The sequence below is a fragment of the Gobio gobio genome (genome assembly GCF_949357685.1).
Source record: "Gobio gobio genome assembly, chromosome: 25".
Taxonomy (NCBI): domain Eukaryota; kingdom Metazoa; phylum Chordata; class Actinopteri; order Cypriniformes; family Gobionidae; genus Gobio; species Gobio gobio.
The window spans coordinates 22,422,898-22,437,228 of NC_137121.1; the positions used below are offsets into that span (position 1 = coordinate 22,422,898).

The window sequence follows — 14,331 nt, forward strand, 5'->3', positions numbered from 1 at the left end:
TGAACGCTCAAGCCCGAACAACGCGCCGACGTGACCACGTTCTCCTGGGAGAACGCGGATCACCCACGAACGCAATCTTACATGTTTATATGCGAGAGAGATTGTGGCCGTCAAATGAGGACAGGAAACAACCGCATCCAGAAACACACGGTTTGAATGACATCTTGAAAAAGACACAGGGTCAAACCGTGTTGCTCTTTTTAGAAGGAAATGCTCTTTTAGAAGTGCTGAAGCACTCAGGGAGATGACCGCAGCTCACAGCAGTCCGATTTCAAGCCTGCGTGTGAGCACTCAAGAACGGAAACGCCCAGCCAACCAACACAGGAACAAGTGTATGTTGCAGCGGCCGCTCGCTGACTCGCGCCATCACACCAGCACCCAGGTAAGAGAGCGATCCTCCTCGAGACTCGTCTAAAAGTCACTCTTCGCAGAAACAGCTTGATGAATCAGCGAGTCGAATCATGATTCGGATTGCGTGTCAAACCGCCAAACTGCTGAAATCACGTGACTTTGGCGATCCAAACCGCTGAATTATTCTCGTCGCTTTATAAAGTTATTGTAGAACCACTGTAGTGAGATGGACTTTGTAACGACGTCTTTAGTACCTTTTATGGGTCTTGAGAGTGCACAGTGCATTGTGCCAATGGAGGCCTTTCTGAGCCATCAGATTTCAACTAAAATATCATGAGGGTAAGTAACCCTTTAAGGGATAGTAATGGATATTCATTGTACACTTATTACATAGATTTTCTTTACCACATAAATAATTACGGGGACATATTGAATTGAGATTAATGTTTTAAATCTTACCTGTTTATAAATCCAATTTGTATAGCGTATAAAACCATCGTCCAGACAATATGATCACAAGAAGTTATAGTAATAATCATAGTACTATTAAAAGTCCTCTGATTTCATTTTCAATACAATCAAAAACAGAGACGCAAGACGCATTTGAATGAAACGAGAGCGGGTCCATTGGATGTGCGCTGTTATAATTTGTTGCTATTGACGATGGTCATTATAAGTCATTATATATTGATTTTAAATTAAATGTTAAGAATTGAAAATGATAATAAAATATTATAAAATAAAATAGAAAAAATAAAACATGGTCCCAGCCTCGATTATAATAGGGCCAGATACTCAGTTCCCTTACGTTAGAAATGGGCTACTTTTGAACCACTACATCTTAGTTAATTTCCTATGAGTGAAACGCCTTCAACAACCTCAAAGACTCCAGGGAGATTCATACTAATAGCTATTTGATGGAGCTCATGCTCAAGTGGTGTGTTTGCCAGCTCTCTTACGGGAAGTGCTAACCTAATCAACAGAAGTTGAATGCTCGAGACGCTCACGCCGTTGAAACACAGCCCGAGTAAATGGTAAATAAGACAGTTTTTGCTCTAAGGAGGGCGTTCAGTCATGTAGAGAGCATGAAAGATCATCTCTGTAGGGTGCATCTCTACAATACCATCCACCAGGCATGGACCACAGCCAACTGTGAGAACCGTCGGCACTAGCATTGCATTTTTGGCAAAAGTGAAGAGTTGCGAGCCCTACGCTGGCTCATTCGATTGGATTAGTGTGTTTTATGCCTCTTCTGAGTGGTGTTTGCCAAAAGGAAATGTAGGAGGACTACCTGAGGCTTGAGCTTTGGACACAAGTTCCTCAAAGTCTGGGGGACGAAAGTGTTGAGGAAGGCTTGCTTTTTTTTCTCTGAGGTCACGTTTTTTAAGGAGTTTTATGCATCAAGTCATCCCGCAGTCCAAGTTTACCAAGTCTTGAGGAAATCAAATCATGGGCATTTAATTTATGAAGTTTGAGGAGACTTGGGGCTTTTTTGGGGCCAGACTCAAGTGCAATCAATCAATTACATATATAATACAACAAAATAATTAACAATAATAATATAAAACAAAACAAAATAAAAAAGTAAAACAATGAAAATATATATATATTTAAAATAAAATAACATAAAAGTTATTAGAAAGTAAAGAATAAACATGGAAATCAAATGTTAACAATGGAAAATAAAATAAAATATGAAAAATAAACCATGGTCTCATCCTCGATTATTAGGGCCAGACAAACAAACAATTTTTTAATATATATATATATATATATATATATATATATATATATATATATATATATATATATATATATATATATGCAAAAAAATTAATGCAAATAATGAAATAAAATAGCAAAAAGAAAAGAAAAGAAAAAAGAAAACAATAAATTATATTAAATTAAATTAAACAAAAATCATAAGAAGACACAAAAAATAACATGGAAAATAAAATAATATAAAATAAAAGACAAAAAAATGTAATCAATGGAAATCAACAGTGAACAACAACAACAACAACAACAAAAAATCATGGAAAAGAAAAAAAAGAAAACACTGAAAATAAAATATTTAAGAAAGGAAATATAAAATAAAACAAAAATAAAAATATGGAAAATAGAATAATATAAAATAAAACAAAAGTTAACAAATCTACAACTAAAAAGTTAACAACAGAAAATAAAATTAAACAAATGGGAAAAAAATATATAACCATGTGAGTTTAATCCCAAAAGTACAATGTAAAAAGAGACCTGCGGGAGCAGAAGAAAGAGGTTATGATTGAACTTGGGCTTGAACCAAGAAATCAAACCAAATGTAGAAACTCATTTCCAGACCACTGCCCTTCCAGAGACCTGATACAGTGGAATCACATCTATCCTCTTACAACACAATCCCTTGACATCATATCTAGTTTCATACAGCCGCTGCTTATGATGGAGGTCAACCAACATGGCTAAAAGACAGGCATATGAATTCTCGTCTTAAATCCAGGCAACCTTACATCCAGGTAACTCATTATGACTGCTCGCTGTTTGGCCTCATGAATCAGGCCAAAGATTATATTCTTGATCTCATGCCAGAGTTTGATGGCAAAGCACCTTCATGTCAGAAACAAATGAACATGTCAAAAGGTTAATTCGTCAATTAATTCAGCTGTCCGATGTGAAGTGGTGATGCCCTTTTCCCAGACTGAGATAAGGCGTCACGTATTAAAGAAACGTAAGATGCCTAAAATCCCCTGTTTATTGAACCCCATCTCTCTGTATTGATTGTTCCGCTGTTTATAAAGACAATTAGCTGCCGACATGCTCACAGCAGAAGCCTTCAACGTCCTTTCCCTGTCCTCCAATTTATTCAACCATTATCCAGCTACTTAATAATCTGTTTTCACTAAGAGAAACTAAGAGTAAATCGATAATCTAGATGAAAACACAATGAAAACATTCCAGGTCAGCACTGTAATCAATTGCTCACTCTTAAGACACTCTGACTGGCTTGTGAGAGTTCTTCTTTTTAGATGTTGAATGATATGTTACTGTACATCCATTAATTAAAACGGACTGTTATTCCTTGTGAGTTGTAAAATACCGTAATTTTTTCTTACTTTGCAATCTAACGGTTACTTTTCTTAAATGAGACTGCCTTGATGACGTATGCAGCCTTCAAATGCGACCTCTGGAAGACGCAGCCTTCGAAATGAGACGCATGCATTCTTAAAACTTCTGTATTGTAGGATGGGACTTGAGTTCCCTTCAGTATGGGAAATAAAACAAAACAAACAACATGGACAAATAAGGAATATATCTCAAAGTCAGGACTTGAGTTCCCTTTAGTATGAATAAAATTAGAATAAATAATAAAAAATAAAATACAAATAAAATAAAATAAAATACATGGGAAAATATGGAAAATATCACAAAGGCAGGACTTGAGATCCCTTTATTATAAAATAAGATAAAAAAATAAAATAAGAAAATAAATAAAATAAACAAAATAAATAAAAATGTATAAAAAAATAAAATAAACTACATGGGAAAAATATCACAAAGACAGGACTTGAGTTCCCTTTAGAATAAAATGAAATAAATGAAATAAAATGAAATAATAGACATTAAAAAAAATATGGAAAATATCACAAAGACAGGACTTGAGTTCACTTTAGTATAAAACAATATAAGATAAAAAATAAAACAATAAAATAAATAAGATAAAATAAACAACAATTAACTAAATAAAATACATGGGAAAATATGGAAAATATCACAAAGGCAGGACTTGAGTTCCCTTTGGTATAAAATAAAATAAAATAAATAAAAAGAAATCAAATTAAATAATAGACATTAAAAAAAATATGGAAAACATCACAAAGGTAGGACTTGAGTTCCCTTTAGTAAAATAAAAAATGTAAATTAAAAAAATTAAAGCTGCACTATGTAAATTTTCCATCCGCTAGAGATCGCCTATTCAAAACAAAGGCGTAGTTTGATGACGCCACGTTTGAGTGCAGAATCTTGGGACATGTGGTCTTCACCTCACAGCCGGTGGAAAAGACTCGGGATAGGACTCGGGCAGAAATCATGTTCATGGATGAGATTATTAACGTTACTGTAGTATGAAGTGTTGTGGGAGTGTTGTGGGAGCTGAGCAAGGCAGCTGGAGCGATTGTTAATAAGAAGAGCGGAACACACGCCTCGCGACCACCGGGACTGTTATTATGGCATAGTCGCCGGCGGGACTTTTATTATGCCACAGTCGCTGGCGCCACTTCCGCTTTTCCAGTCATGAGTATGAGGTAACGCAGCTCTGTTTATCATATTAGATACATCGGAGTGTGTTGAAAATTATGTAATAATGTTACTCTGTGCGTTCGCTTGGCGGCTGCTATGACACTTGTTGCACACTGCAGTGAGAGTACAGCGTTTTTGCAAAATAAAACCGGAAACCAAGGGTAACACAGATATGACGCAATTTTCTCACGATTTACAAATAGTTGGAAACATTTTGGGATATTGTAAGTACTCAACTGGACAACATATATAACACTGGCCTAGTGGTTTTTTGGATATTTTACTGATCATTTTTTATATAGTGCACCTTTAAATAAAAAATAAAAAGATATGGACAAATATGGAATATATTACAAAGGTGTGAGTTGAGTTCCCTTTAGTATGCATTACAAAATATCAAATAGAATAGGTCTAAGTCTAAACTAAACTAAATAGTACTGAGGTTTATGTTTGGATAAATGTTGGCCACACCACAAGTGTGCAAGAACAATAACTACAAGACATTTGGTGTGATCCTGACAGATATGTTCATTTTTTTGCTCTGCTCTGCCTTCAGAGGTCTAACACACATCTAAAAATAAGCATATGGATGAAGCCACTGAAGTGCATCTGATTGCAGTTGACTTGGCAATTGCCTGCTGGCGATAGTAGCTGTCATAGCTCTGGGATAAAGGTTGTGGGTTTGATGCTTGACTCCTCAGATCTGTTGCTTTTATCATTGACTTGATTAAAAATTGTCCTCTTGCTGTTTGCAACAAAAAAAACATCCCTTACTGACTCAATCAAGCGCTCCATGCAAGAAAACACAGAATTGAAATGTCAGTTGTGCATCATGTGATCCTAAACATATATGATGGCTCATATATGCACAAATACACACACTCATGCATGCAAGATGAACACACACACACACAGCTTTTTGAATGTTAATGAATGTAAAACACAAAAACATAAATTGAAATGCATTTTGTCAAACGAATTAAACATCACACATTACATTTGACTCATGAATCCGACTGAATGTAAACATCAACAATTTATAGTCACATGATTAAGCACAGCCAAACTAACATGCGCTTTTGGTCACATCCATCCCTAACGCCGTTGTTTGTGCAAAGGCGTAAACCCTTCAAGCCACTCTTTTGCATTCATTATGCTGAGGAACGAACTGGCCAAAACCTAAAAGTCATAAAATCCTTCCTGCAATTTTTTACATCCTCCAAATCTTTAAAATGCCTTAAAAATAACTCATTTAAACATACCTCCTGAACCTTTATATCATCTCATAATTTATTAGCAAATGTTGATTTAGGATTAATTATGATTCATTATTCATAATTATAATCATGAATGTTATTTAATTAAATCAAGTAATTTGCTGGGTTATTATCGATAAATAAAACTAAAATTATACAAAAAAAAATATATACATATATATATATACACATTTTATTTCAGCTAGTTGGAAAGGAAACATTACTAAGTTAAAATATTAAAATAAAAATATAATAAAATTACTAAAACTTTAACTAAAATGAAATCTAAAAATAACATCTAATTCAGAATATGAAATTGGTCATGACATGGATTTTTTTTTCATATGCTCCTTGAGGTACCCTTATAATGTAAATATTTTTTGCACCCCCCACAACCAAAATATATATGCAGAAAAACAATTATTTCCAACCCCTCATTCCAACCCTTAAGGCTTGTCAACAATTATGATTGGCTATCATCATTGCATAGGAAACAGTATCAACGCCCACTCGTTGTTGAATGTGTCTTGAAAACATTATCCATATAGTGTTGTCAAAAATATCAATATTTCAATATGTAGCCTATTGATACTGAAATATCTGAAATGGTTCCAATACTCCTTTTCTGCAATATCGATACACACACCAGCTACGTGTTCTCGTATTTGCGCAACATTTTAGTCATTCCCACAGGTTTCACACTCGCACCAAAAAGGCGCGCACCACTGATCTATACAAGTGGCGCTCTCATAAAGCCACCTCCCAAACAGCTCCCGAGTACCAAATTGACTTCCTTTTCATGGCTTATTGCGATTAAACGGTCAAATACATACACAGTTATGTCATAATGCCTGTCTTGCCGAGTATTCAGATAAACACAGTCCATTGTGGAATGTAAATAGAAAACGCATGTCGTGTAACAGTATATTGGATCCGTACATAAGCTGTTAAAGTGACAGCAGCCTAAAAAATCTGCTGCTGTCTGTCATGTTCATATCCAGTGTTATTTTACATTTGACCTTACTTTAATGTAGTGTTTCTTACCTGAATACTACAGTTAGACCCAACTGAAAAACTTAAAGCCATATTCATTTCATTTGTCTCTTTATTTGTGCTATTGTTTGCAATTTGTTTATTTGTTCTTATTCTATTACCGACTGTTTACTTTCTACTTACTGACTTTTATTTTGTAAATTAGTTAAATGATTCAAATAAAGCCTCCTTGTGATGTGTGTAAGCTATTACAACAAAATTATCAAAAAATAGAGATAACCAATCTGTATGGCGGTAGATATCGCAGTTTCCCCTGTGGTATCGGAAATGGTATCGAATATCAATATTTTTCAAGGTATCGTATCGAAGTTGGAAATTCCAGTATCGTGACAACACTATTATCCATATAAAACTGAAATTTACAGACAAAGTATTATGAAATCATTTACTTACGGTTTGTGATGCAGCTGCTGTCAGATCCAATACAGATGAGTGCTTCATCTGTCAACAAAAGTTTTTTTTGTTTTGTTTTTACAAACTATCCATTACTCTGTGCCTCGTTTACAAAACAAAATGCTCAGAGCAAACATATAATTCTCTATTGCGATCTACTTTTTTCCGACGCTGAAGTCTGTACAAAGACGCAATCGAACTGTTTAAACTATACATTATAGATACGTTTACATCCAGTGTAGGCAAATGTCAGTGACTGAAAGCCAGTGTGCACTATGGCACGATGAGGTATGAATATTCGCCAAAGTCTTGCTCTGGAGGCATTCATATGCAAATATATTTGTCCATGTGATGTCACAGATCCTGCAATATTATAATAAATGCTTTGTTTGTAATGAGGAGGGTGTTTTAATCAATGAAACTTGCAGGATGTTTTAATGACCTCTTATACATGTCAAAACATCTCATGTCATGACCCCTTTAACAGAAATTATAAAAACACTGTATATCAATACAAAAATAGCGCTGGTAATTTGATTGAATTACTTGTTTCGATTTATTTTTCTTAGTGCAGGTAAAATCTCAGGCTTGTAGTGTGTAAAAGATATTGGTTTTGTTGAAATTATAGCTCTAAACAGTTACACATATCTGTGGGTCTTGTTTAAAATATCTTATGGCATCATCAAATGTACAAATGAATCCAGTCCCAAAAGCAAATATGAAATAGGCCAGACCAAGCTATTTATTTATTCATTTTTAGCCACTGAAATGTTCATGATGCAGAATGGAGTAGCATCCATAAATGTTTGACCAAATGACTCAACCACATCAAAAGAAAAAAAAATCTATTTTGGGAATTATTAATTCTTTCATGCCTGGAAGGAGTCAAACATTCATTTAGAGACCTCTTTTCACAATCCAATCAAATGACTAGTTCTGGGCTGTGAATGCCGTTACATGTTGTTAAAGTTTACAGTATATGTTATTCATATACACTATATTGCCAAAAGTATTGGGACACCCCTCCAAATCATTGAATTCAGGTTTTACAATCACTTCAATGCCCAGAGGTGTATAAAATCAGCACCTAGGCATGTGAATTCAAGGATGGTACCGTGATACGTGTGCAATAAGTAAGTCCATTTGTGAAATTTCCTCACGGTCAACTGTTAGTGGTGGTATTATAACAAAGTGGAAGGAATTGGAAACAACAGCAACTCAGCCACGAAGTGCGCAGAAGTCGCCAACTTTCTGCAGAGTCAATAGCTACAGACCTGCAATCTTTGTGTGGTCTTCAGATTAGCTCAAGAACAGTGCGTAGAGAGCTTCATGGAATGGGTTTCCATGGCCGAGCAGCTGCATCTAAGCCTTACATCACCAAGTGTAATGTAAAGCGTCAGATGCAGTGGGGTAAAACACGCCGCCACTGGACTCTAGAGCAGTGGAGACGTGTTCTCTGGAGTGACGAATCACGCTTCTCTGTTTGGCAATCCGATGGACGAGTCTGGGTTTGGCGGTTGTCAGGAGAACGGTACTTGCCTGACTGCATTGTGCCAAGTGTAAAGTTTGGTGGAGGGGGATTATGGTGGTTCAGGGGTTGGGCCCTTTCTTTCAAGTGAAAGGAACTCTCAATGCTTGCACACCAGTGCACAAAGCAAGGTCCATAAAGACATGGATGAGCGAGTTTGGTGTGGAGGAACTTGACTGGCCTACACAGAGTCCTGACCTCAACCCAAACACCTTTGGGATGAATTAGAGTGGAGACTGTGAGCCAGGCCTTCTCGTCCAACAGTGCCTGACTTCACAAATGCGCTTCTAGAAGAAGCACTTCCCATAAAAAGCCTTCCTAGAAGACCAGAAGAGTTGAAGCTGTTATAGCTGCAAAGGGTGAGCCAACTACATATTAAAACCTACGGATTAAGAATGGGATGTCATTAAAGTTCAAGTGCATGCAAAGGCAGACGTCCCAAAACTTTAGGCAATATAGTGTATATCAGATGGACTCAAGTGCTTTAAAAATGTTAGGTCCTGTTTATAACTGGTATATATTGAGATGTGTTTTTGTCAATCGGATCTCAAGTAGATGACTTATGTCCACTTTCAACCACTTCTGTCCTGATTTCTTTGAAGGGAGGGTCTATGGGTGGGTAAATGTAGCCTATTGTTTTTTCCCTAAACTTTTGGATGGATATCTAATGGACGGAATAAGCTTGTGCAATTTACATACTGTATGAATGCGCCCGGAGATGATGGAAAAACACATGGAGAACATCAGCTTTAGTTTCTGCTCTGACAGCTACAAGACGATACCGAATGCAGTTAGAAATGCATGTTAGAAATCAGGAATGTTGAGAGAACATTGTGCTTGGTGCGTTAAACTTGAGCCTTCAGCCTACATAGTTTAAATCCCGTCTGGCTAGCACGCTTCCCATAATATTTACGCATTAGGTCAGTAGGCAGAAAGTAGGCGGCCTTTTGTGGCTGTTCAAATGCATTCGACCACATGAGCGCGTCTACACTACATGTAGCAATCCGGTCTAATGCGTTTTCAACTACCTCTGTTTACACCTGTATTTAACATCGCCCACTTGTGATCCGATCGAACAAAATGCATCTTAATACCAGGTGTAAACAAGGCCTTAGAGGAGCAGGACTGCATAAAAAAGTAGAGGAAGTGGGCATTTGACCATCTGCATAACTGCATAAATCACTCTGATCTACTTAAAAGAAAAAAAAGCTAAAAAGATATGTTAAACAGAGAAAAAAATCACTTACAAATGTGTGAGACATGGTTTCTGGACAAGATCACTCAAATGATGTAGCAAGAAAAGGGAACCCCCTACCGTGGGATTTTCGATGCACTGCATGAAGCAACAAAATGGAGCAGCATAAACGTTTTCTATAAAAGAGACGCGAGTGTGTAGATGAGGTGAGGAGTTCATGTGGGGAGGGACAGGAAGTTGCAGAATGCAAAACTGAGAGGAGCGTGGACAGACAGTAGGGAGGGGAAATGTAGGTAACTGAATAATTCTGGTTCATTAAAGATTCTGTACATTTTCTTAGTCATTTGGGAAAAGAAAGAAGGAGCAACAAAACAGAAACACCAAATCAGAAATTGAAAAAAAGTAAGTACATTTCTATGCACTGGTGGATAAAATGCAGACATTCCAGAACTTAATGGAACCAACAAAAATATATATTACTTTTAAAATATATACATACAGTATATAAAATTCATTTATATATATATATTTAATTCTTATAGTCCTAGGGCCCTATCATACACCCGGCGCAATGCGACACCAGGTGCGACGCAAGTGCTTTTTGCTAGTTTCATCCCGACGCAGTTATCATTTTCACATCCAGCGCCACATTGTTTAAATAGCAAATACACTCGTACCCATCTGTTGGTCCATGGGCGTGTTGGTCTGAAAACAAGGTGTGTTCAGGCGCATTGTTGGCGTGTTGCTATTTTGAGGAAACTGAAAACAACTGTGCCATTGACCAACAAAAACCTGTCCTAAAGTCAATAGCGCAGTATTTTTTGTAGGGCGTATTAGTAATATGCGGCTATAGGCGGGGGCACAACGTGCGTACACTCTGCTTATTACACACACAGGGACGCGCAGCAACACACAAACATGCCAAATATTAAAAATAAAAGGATTCCTCTCTGAAGAAGCGTTCAGTCTTTCCGCTCGCAAATTCCGCCACGTAAATAGCGAATCTGCCATGGTGCAAGCACAACTGGCTTTTAAAGGGAATGGGAGATGAGACTGATTGGTTTATTGCACGTTACGGCCAAAACACACCCATGACTCATTAAGAGACTAGGTACAACCTTTTGGACCATGCGCCTGGCGGGCCAACTGTTTTTTTCCATCGTTAAACCAGCAAAAGTGGATTCAGACACGCCCTAACTGCACCTGCGCCATGCGCTTCAGACAATGCTCTCAGAACCTTAAAACAGGGCCCCTTGAGTTTTTAAGGTTAGGCATAAATTACATGAACAAAAATTAATTAAACAGGAATTATATAAATTAATGTATAAATAATTGTCAAATAAAAAAATAAAAAAATACACAATGAGGCCTTGATGTAAAAACATTTTTGATCATGAAAACAATCAGAGTTGTAGTTCAGGAATTGTACAAGTTCTTAATCATTTAATCTATTGGTCTATCTATTTTCTGTTTTGTTTTAATTTACTTAAAGGTAGGGGTAGGCAATTAAGGACAGGCTAGCAATAGCAAGCGAGTTTCCAATCTCCCTTCAGAGCACATGACAGGTTGCCATCTCATAATTACGGTTATGACATGGTGTTAATGCAGCATAAGCTCATTGTTTTGGTTCAGGGGAACTTTAAAAGGTGGCTGGCATTTGTTTGCGGCACTAGGTAACGTTCTGTCTGCAACTCTGGATAGCCTCATGGAACGCACTGATGGCATGTAATGTCTATGAGGTGTGGAAATCCATACGTTGACAGAAGATGTACACATTTTAATATTTAGACCACTTATATTACTGACTCCTATCAGGATGTGAATTTCAACCAGTATAAAAGTGTTTAGTTTAAGCATTTAATGAAGAAATAAAATTGTTGAAGTTAATTAAATTAAAATTACTTTTAATTTTAAAATGATTAAAAACTTGAAATGGTTCTGAATAAATAACAAGAGCTGTGCAATTTCAAAGTACACACATTTATGATTATGAACAAAGGTGGCTTTTAAAAATATAAAAAATAGGGTTGAAATTCAAGATATTTACTACATTTTTAAATAGCAAATCCTAATGAGCATAAATGAAAATAACATCAAAAATTAAGAACTGAATGCACAACAAGAGCTATGCAATTTCAAAATACAAACCTTTCTGATAATGAACAAAGGTGGCTTAAAAAAAATTATGCAAATTATTTCGAACTTCAGTCGGGTTTGAAGTTCAAGTGTGCTTACTAATGATCCAATTAAACTGAGGAGGAGAATAATTTGTTAGAATAGCGGATGTTTCTCACCATTAAAACTGACGTTTCTGATGTATCCCAGCAGCTCCTTGCCATCTATGCTGCTCATGCGGGGGCAAAGGCCTGGATATCCCAAGCAGAGGTCCCTATGCATGCGGTGCAGCGCGTGGGCCATGGCATACACCGCGTCCATCACAAACTGCACCTTCCCCTCTTGCTCGTAAGTCGAGTCCCTGCCAACCTTCTCCAAACCTGCAATAAAAGAAGACATGAGTCGAATGTTAAAATCTGTCCATTTCAAATTTTTCACTAATAATTTCTTTCTAAACATGTCCAAGTCACAGGCTTGGTGCAACTCTTGCGTTTCTGGCCAGCTATGGGGAAAGGCATTCATTTATATGCAAGTTTAATTTATTTCCAAAGCTTTTCAAAGGATTTCCAATGTAATTTCTTCTCTCCAAAGCATGCCAAACTAATTCACACAATGCCTGATGATGAATTCATGCCGTGCTCTGCGATAATTAGTTTATTAGCGCCGATGGGAGTGACCTTTCCAACAAGGTTAGCGAGAGAAAATAACAAAAAAACAAACAACACCAACAACAGTACGAGTGTGAATCCACTGCAAAGACTCCAGCTAAACCTTTGCACATGGTCATTTTGCATATTTTAAACCTTTAAATGAGATCTATTTGGCTTTTTTACATTTTCAACTCTGCTGTTTGAGCATGAAAAAGGTCAGCACAGTTAAAAAGAAGTTATTCTCTGTATCAGTATGCACTTGAGGTTGACCGATTAATCGGTCTTATTAATTGGCACTGATAACCAATTCCTGGAAAAAATTTCATGTTCATTGCTAGCTGAGAAGGGTGCACTGTTATTAGCCTCTAGAGGCGAAATAAAACTATCATTGACGCCTTGTGGAGTTTGTTTTGACACGTTAGACTTGGGACACTTCACATGAGGATTTAAAACATAACCAAAACGGATTTAAAACACAAAAGAAAGAAAACATAGACAATGAAACTATATGTATACATTACACTACCGTATATGTTTTCATATCAGTAATTAATTTTTGTACAAGATGCTGAATTAGTGGAGAACAGCAGTATGTTTGCTGATTAGGCTGAGAGGACTTTACAATAGGAAAACACTTTACAATAGGATTCCATTTGTAGCATTAACTAAGATGAATAAATGCTTTATAAGTATTGTTCTTTGTTAGATTTTTAATTTCAACATTTATTTTTAATTTCAACATGCGTTTTTACATTTTAAAGGGATAGTTCACCCAAAAATGGAAATTCTGTCATCATTTACTCACCCTCAAGTTGTTCCAAACCTGTATGAGTTTCTTTGTTCTGCTGAACACAAAAGAAGAGATTTTGAAGAATGTTTGTAACCAAGCAGATAGAGCTATGAAAAATACTATGGAAGTCAATGGTTGCTCCATCTGCTTGGTTACAAACATTCTTCAAAATCTCTTCTTTTGTGTTCAGCAGAACAAAGAAACTCATACAGGTTTGGAACAACTTGAGGGTGAGTAAATGATGGCAGAATTTTCATTTTTGGGTGAACTATCCCTTTAAAGTTGTATCTGTTAACATTAGTAAGTTCAGTACTATTTTACTTGGAGAGATATGTTTGTTTTCATTCAGTATCCAATTTAAAAATTACCCGTCGATCAATTGTGCGGTCCAACCTAGTTATCGGTAAAATCCACTATTGGTCGACCTCTAGTATAGCCTGGTCCTATCAGACTCTCGTACATTTCATTTGTACAGAGAGTCTTGCCACTCTCCATTGACAAGCGTTAACTTCCTTGAAGGCGGGTACTATTAAAGATTAAAACTATCGGATCTGCCCAGAGCCACTCCGGATCTGCCATAACCAATCGCTAACCTTTGGTCGTGACGTATGTCATCTCAAACTAGCGCACAACATCAACGTCATCGTTCTCAGCCACTCCCTCTCTTCGCTGATTGGACCGGTTAAAATTTGACCGGAGAAAACCAG

At 36.6% G+C, this 14,331-nt stretch overlaps 1 protein-coding gene across 1 annotated transcript in view; it reads right to left on the reverse strand.

The window, feature by feature from the left end:
• Positions 1-14,331, reverse strand: part of grm8b (glutamate receptor, metabotropic 8b) — a 268,211-nt gene that overhangs the window by 49,298 nt on the left and 204,582 nt on the right. The window contains exon 6 of the mRNA XM_079808786.1: positions 12,364-12,564. Coding sequence (XP_079664912.1) covers positions 12,364-12,564 — 201 coding nt within the window. The remainder of the gene's footprint in view (positions 1-12,363; positions 12,565-14,331) is intronic.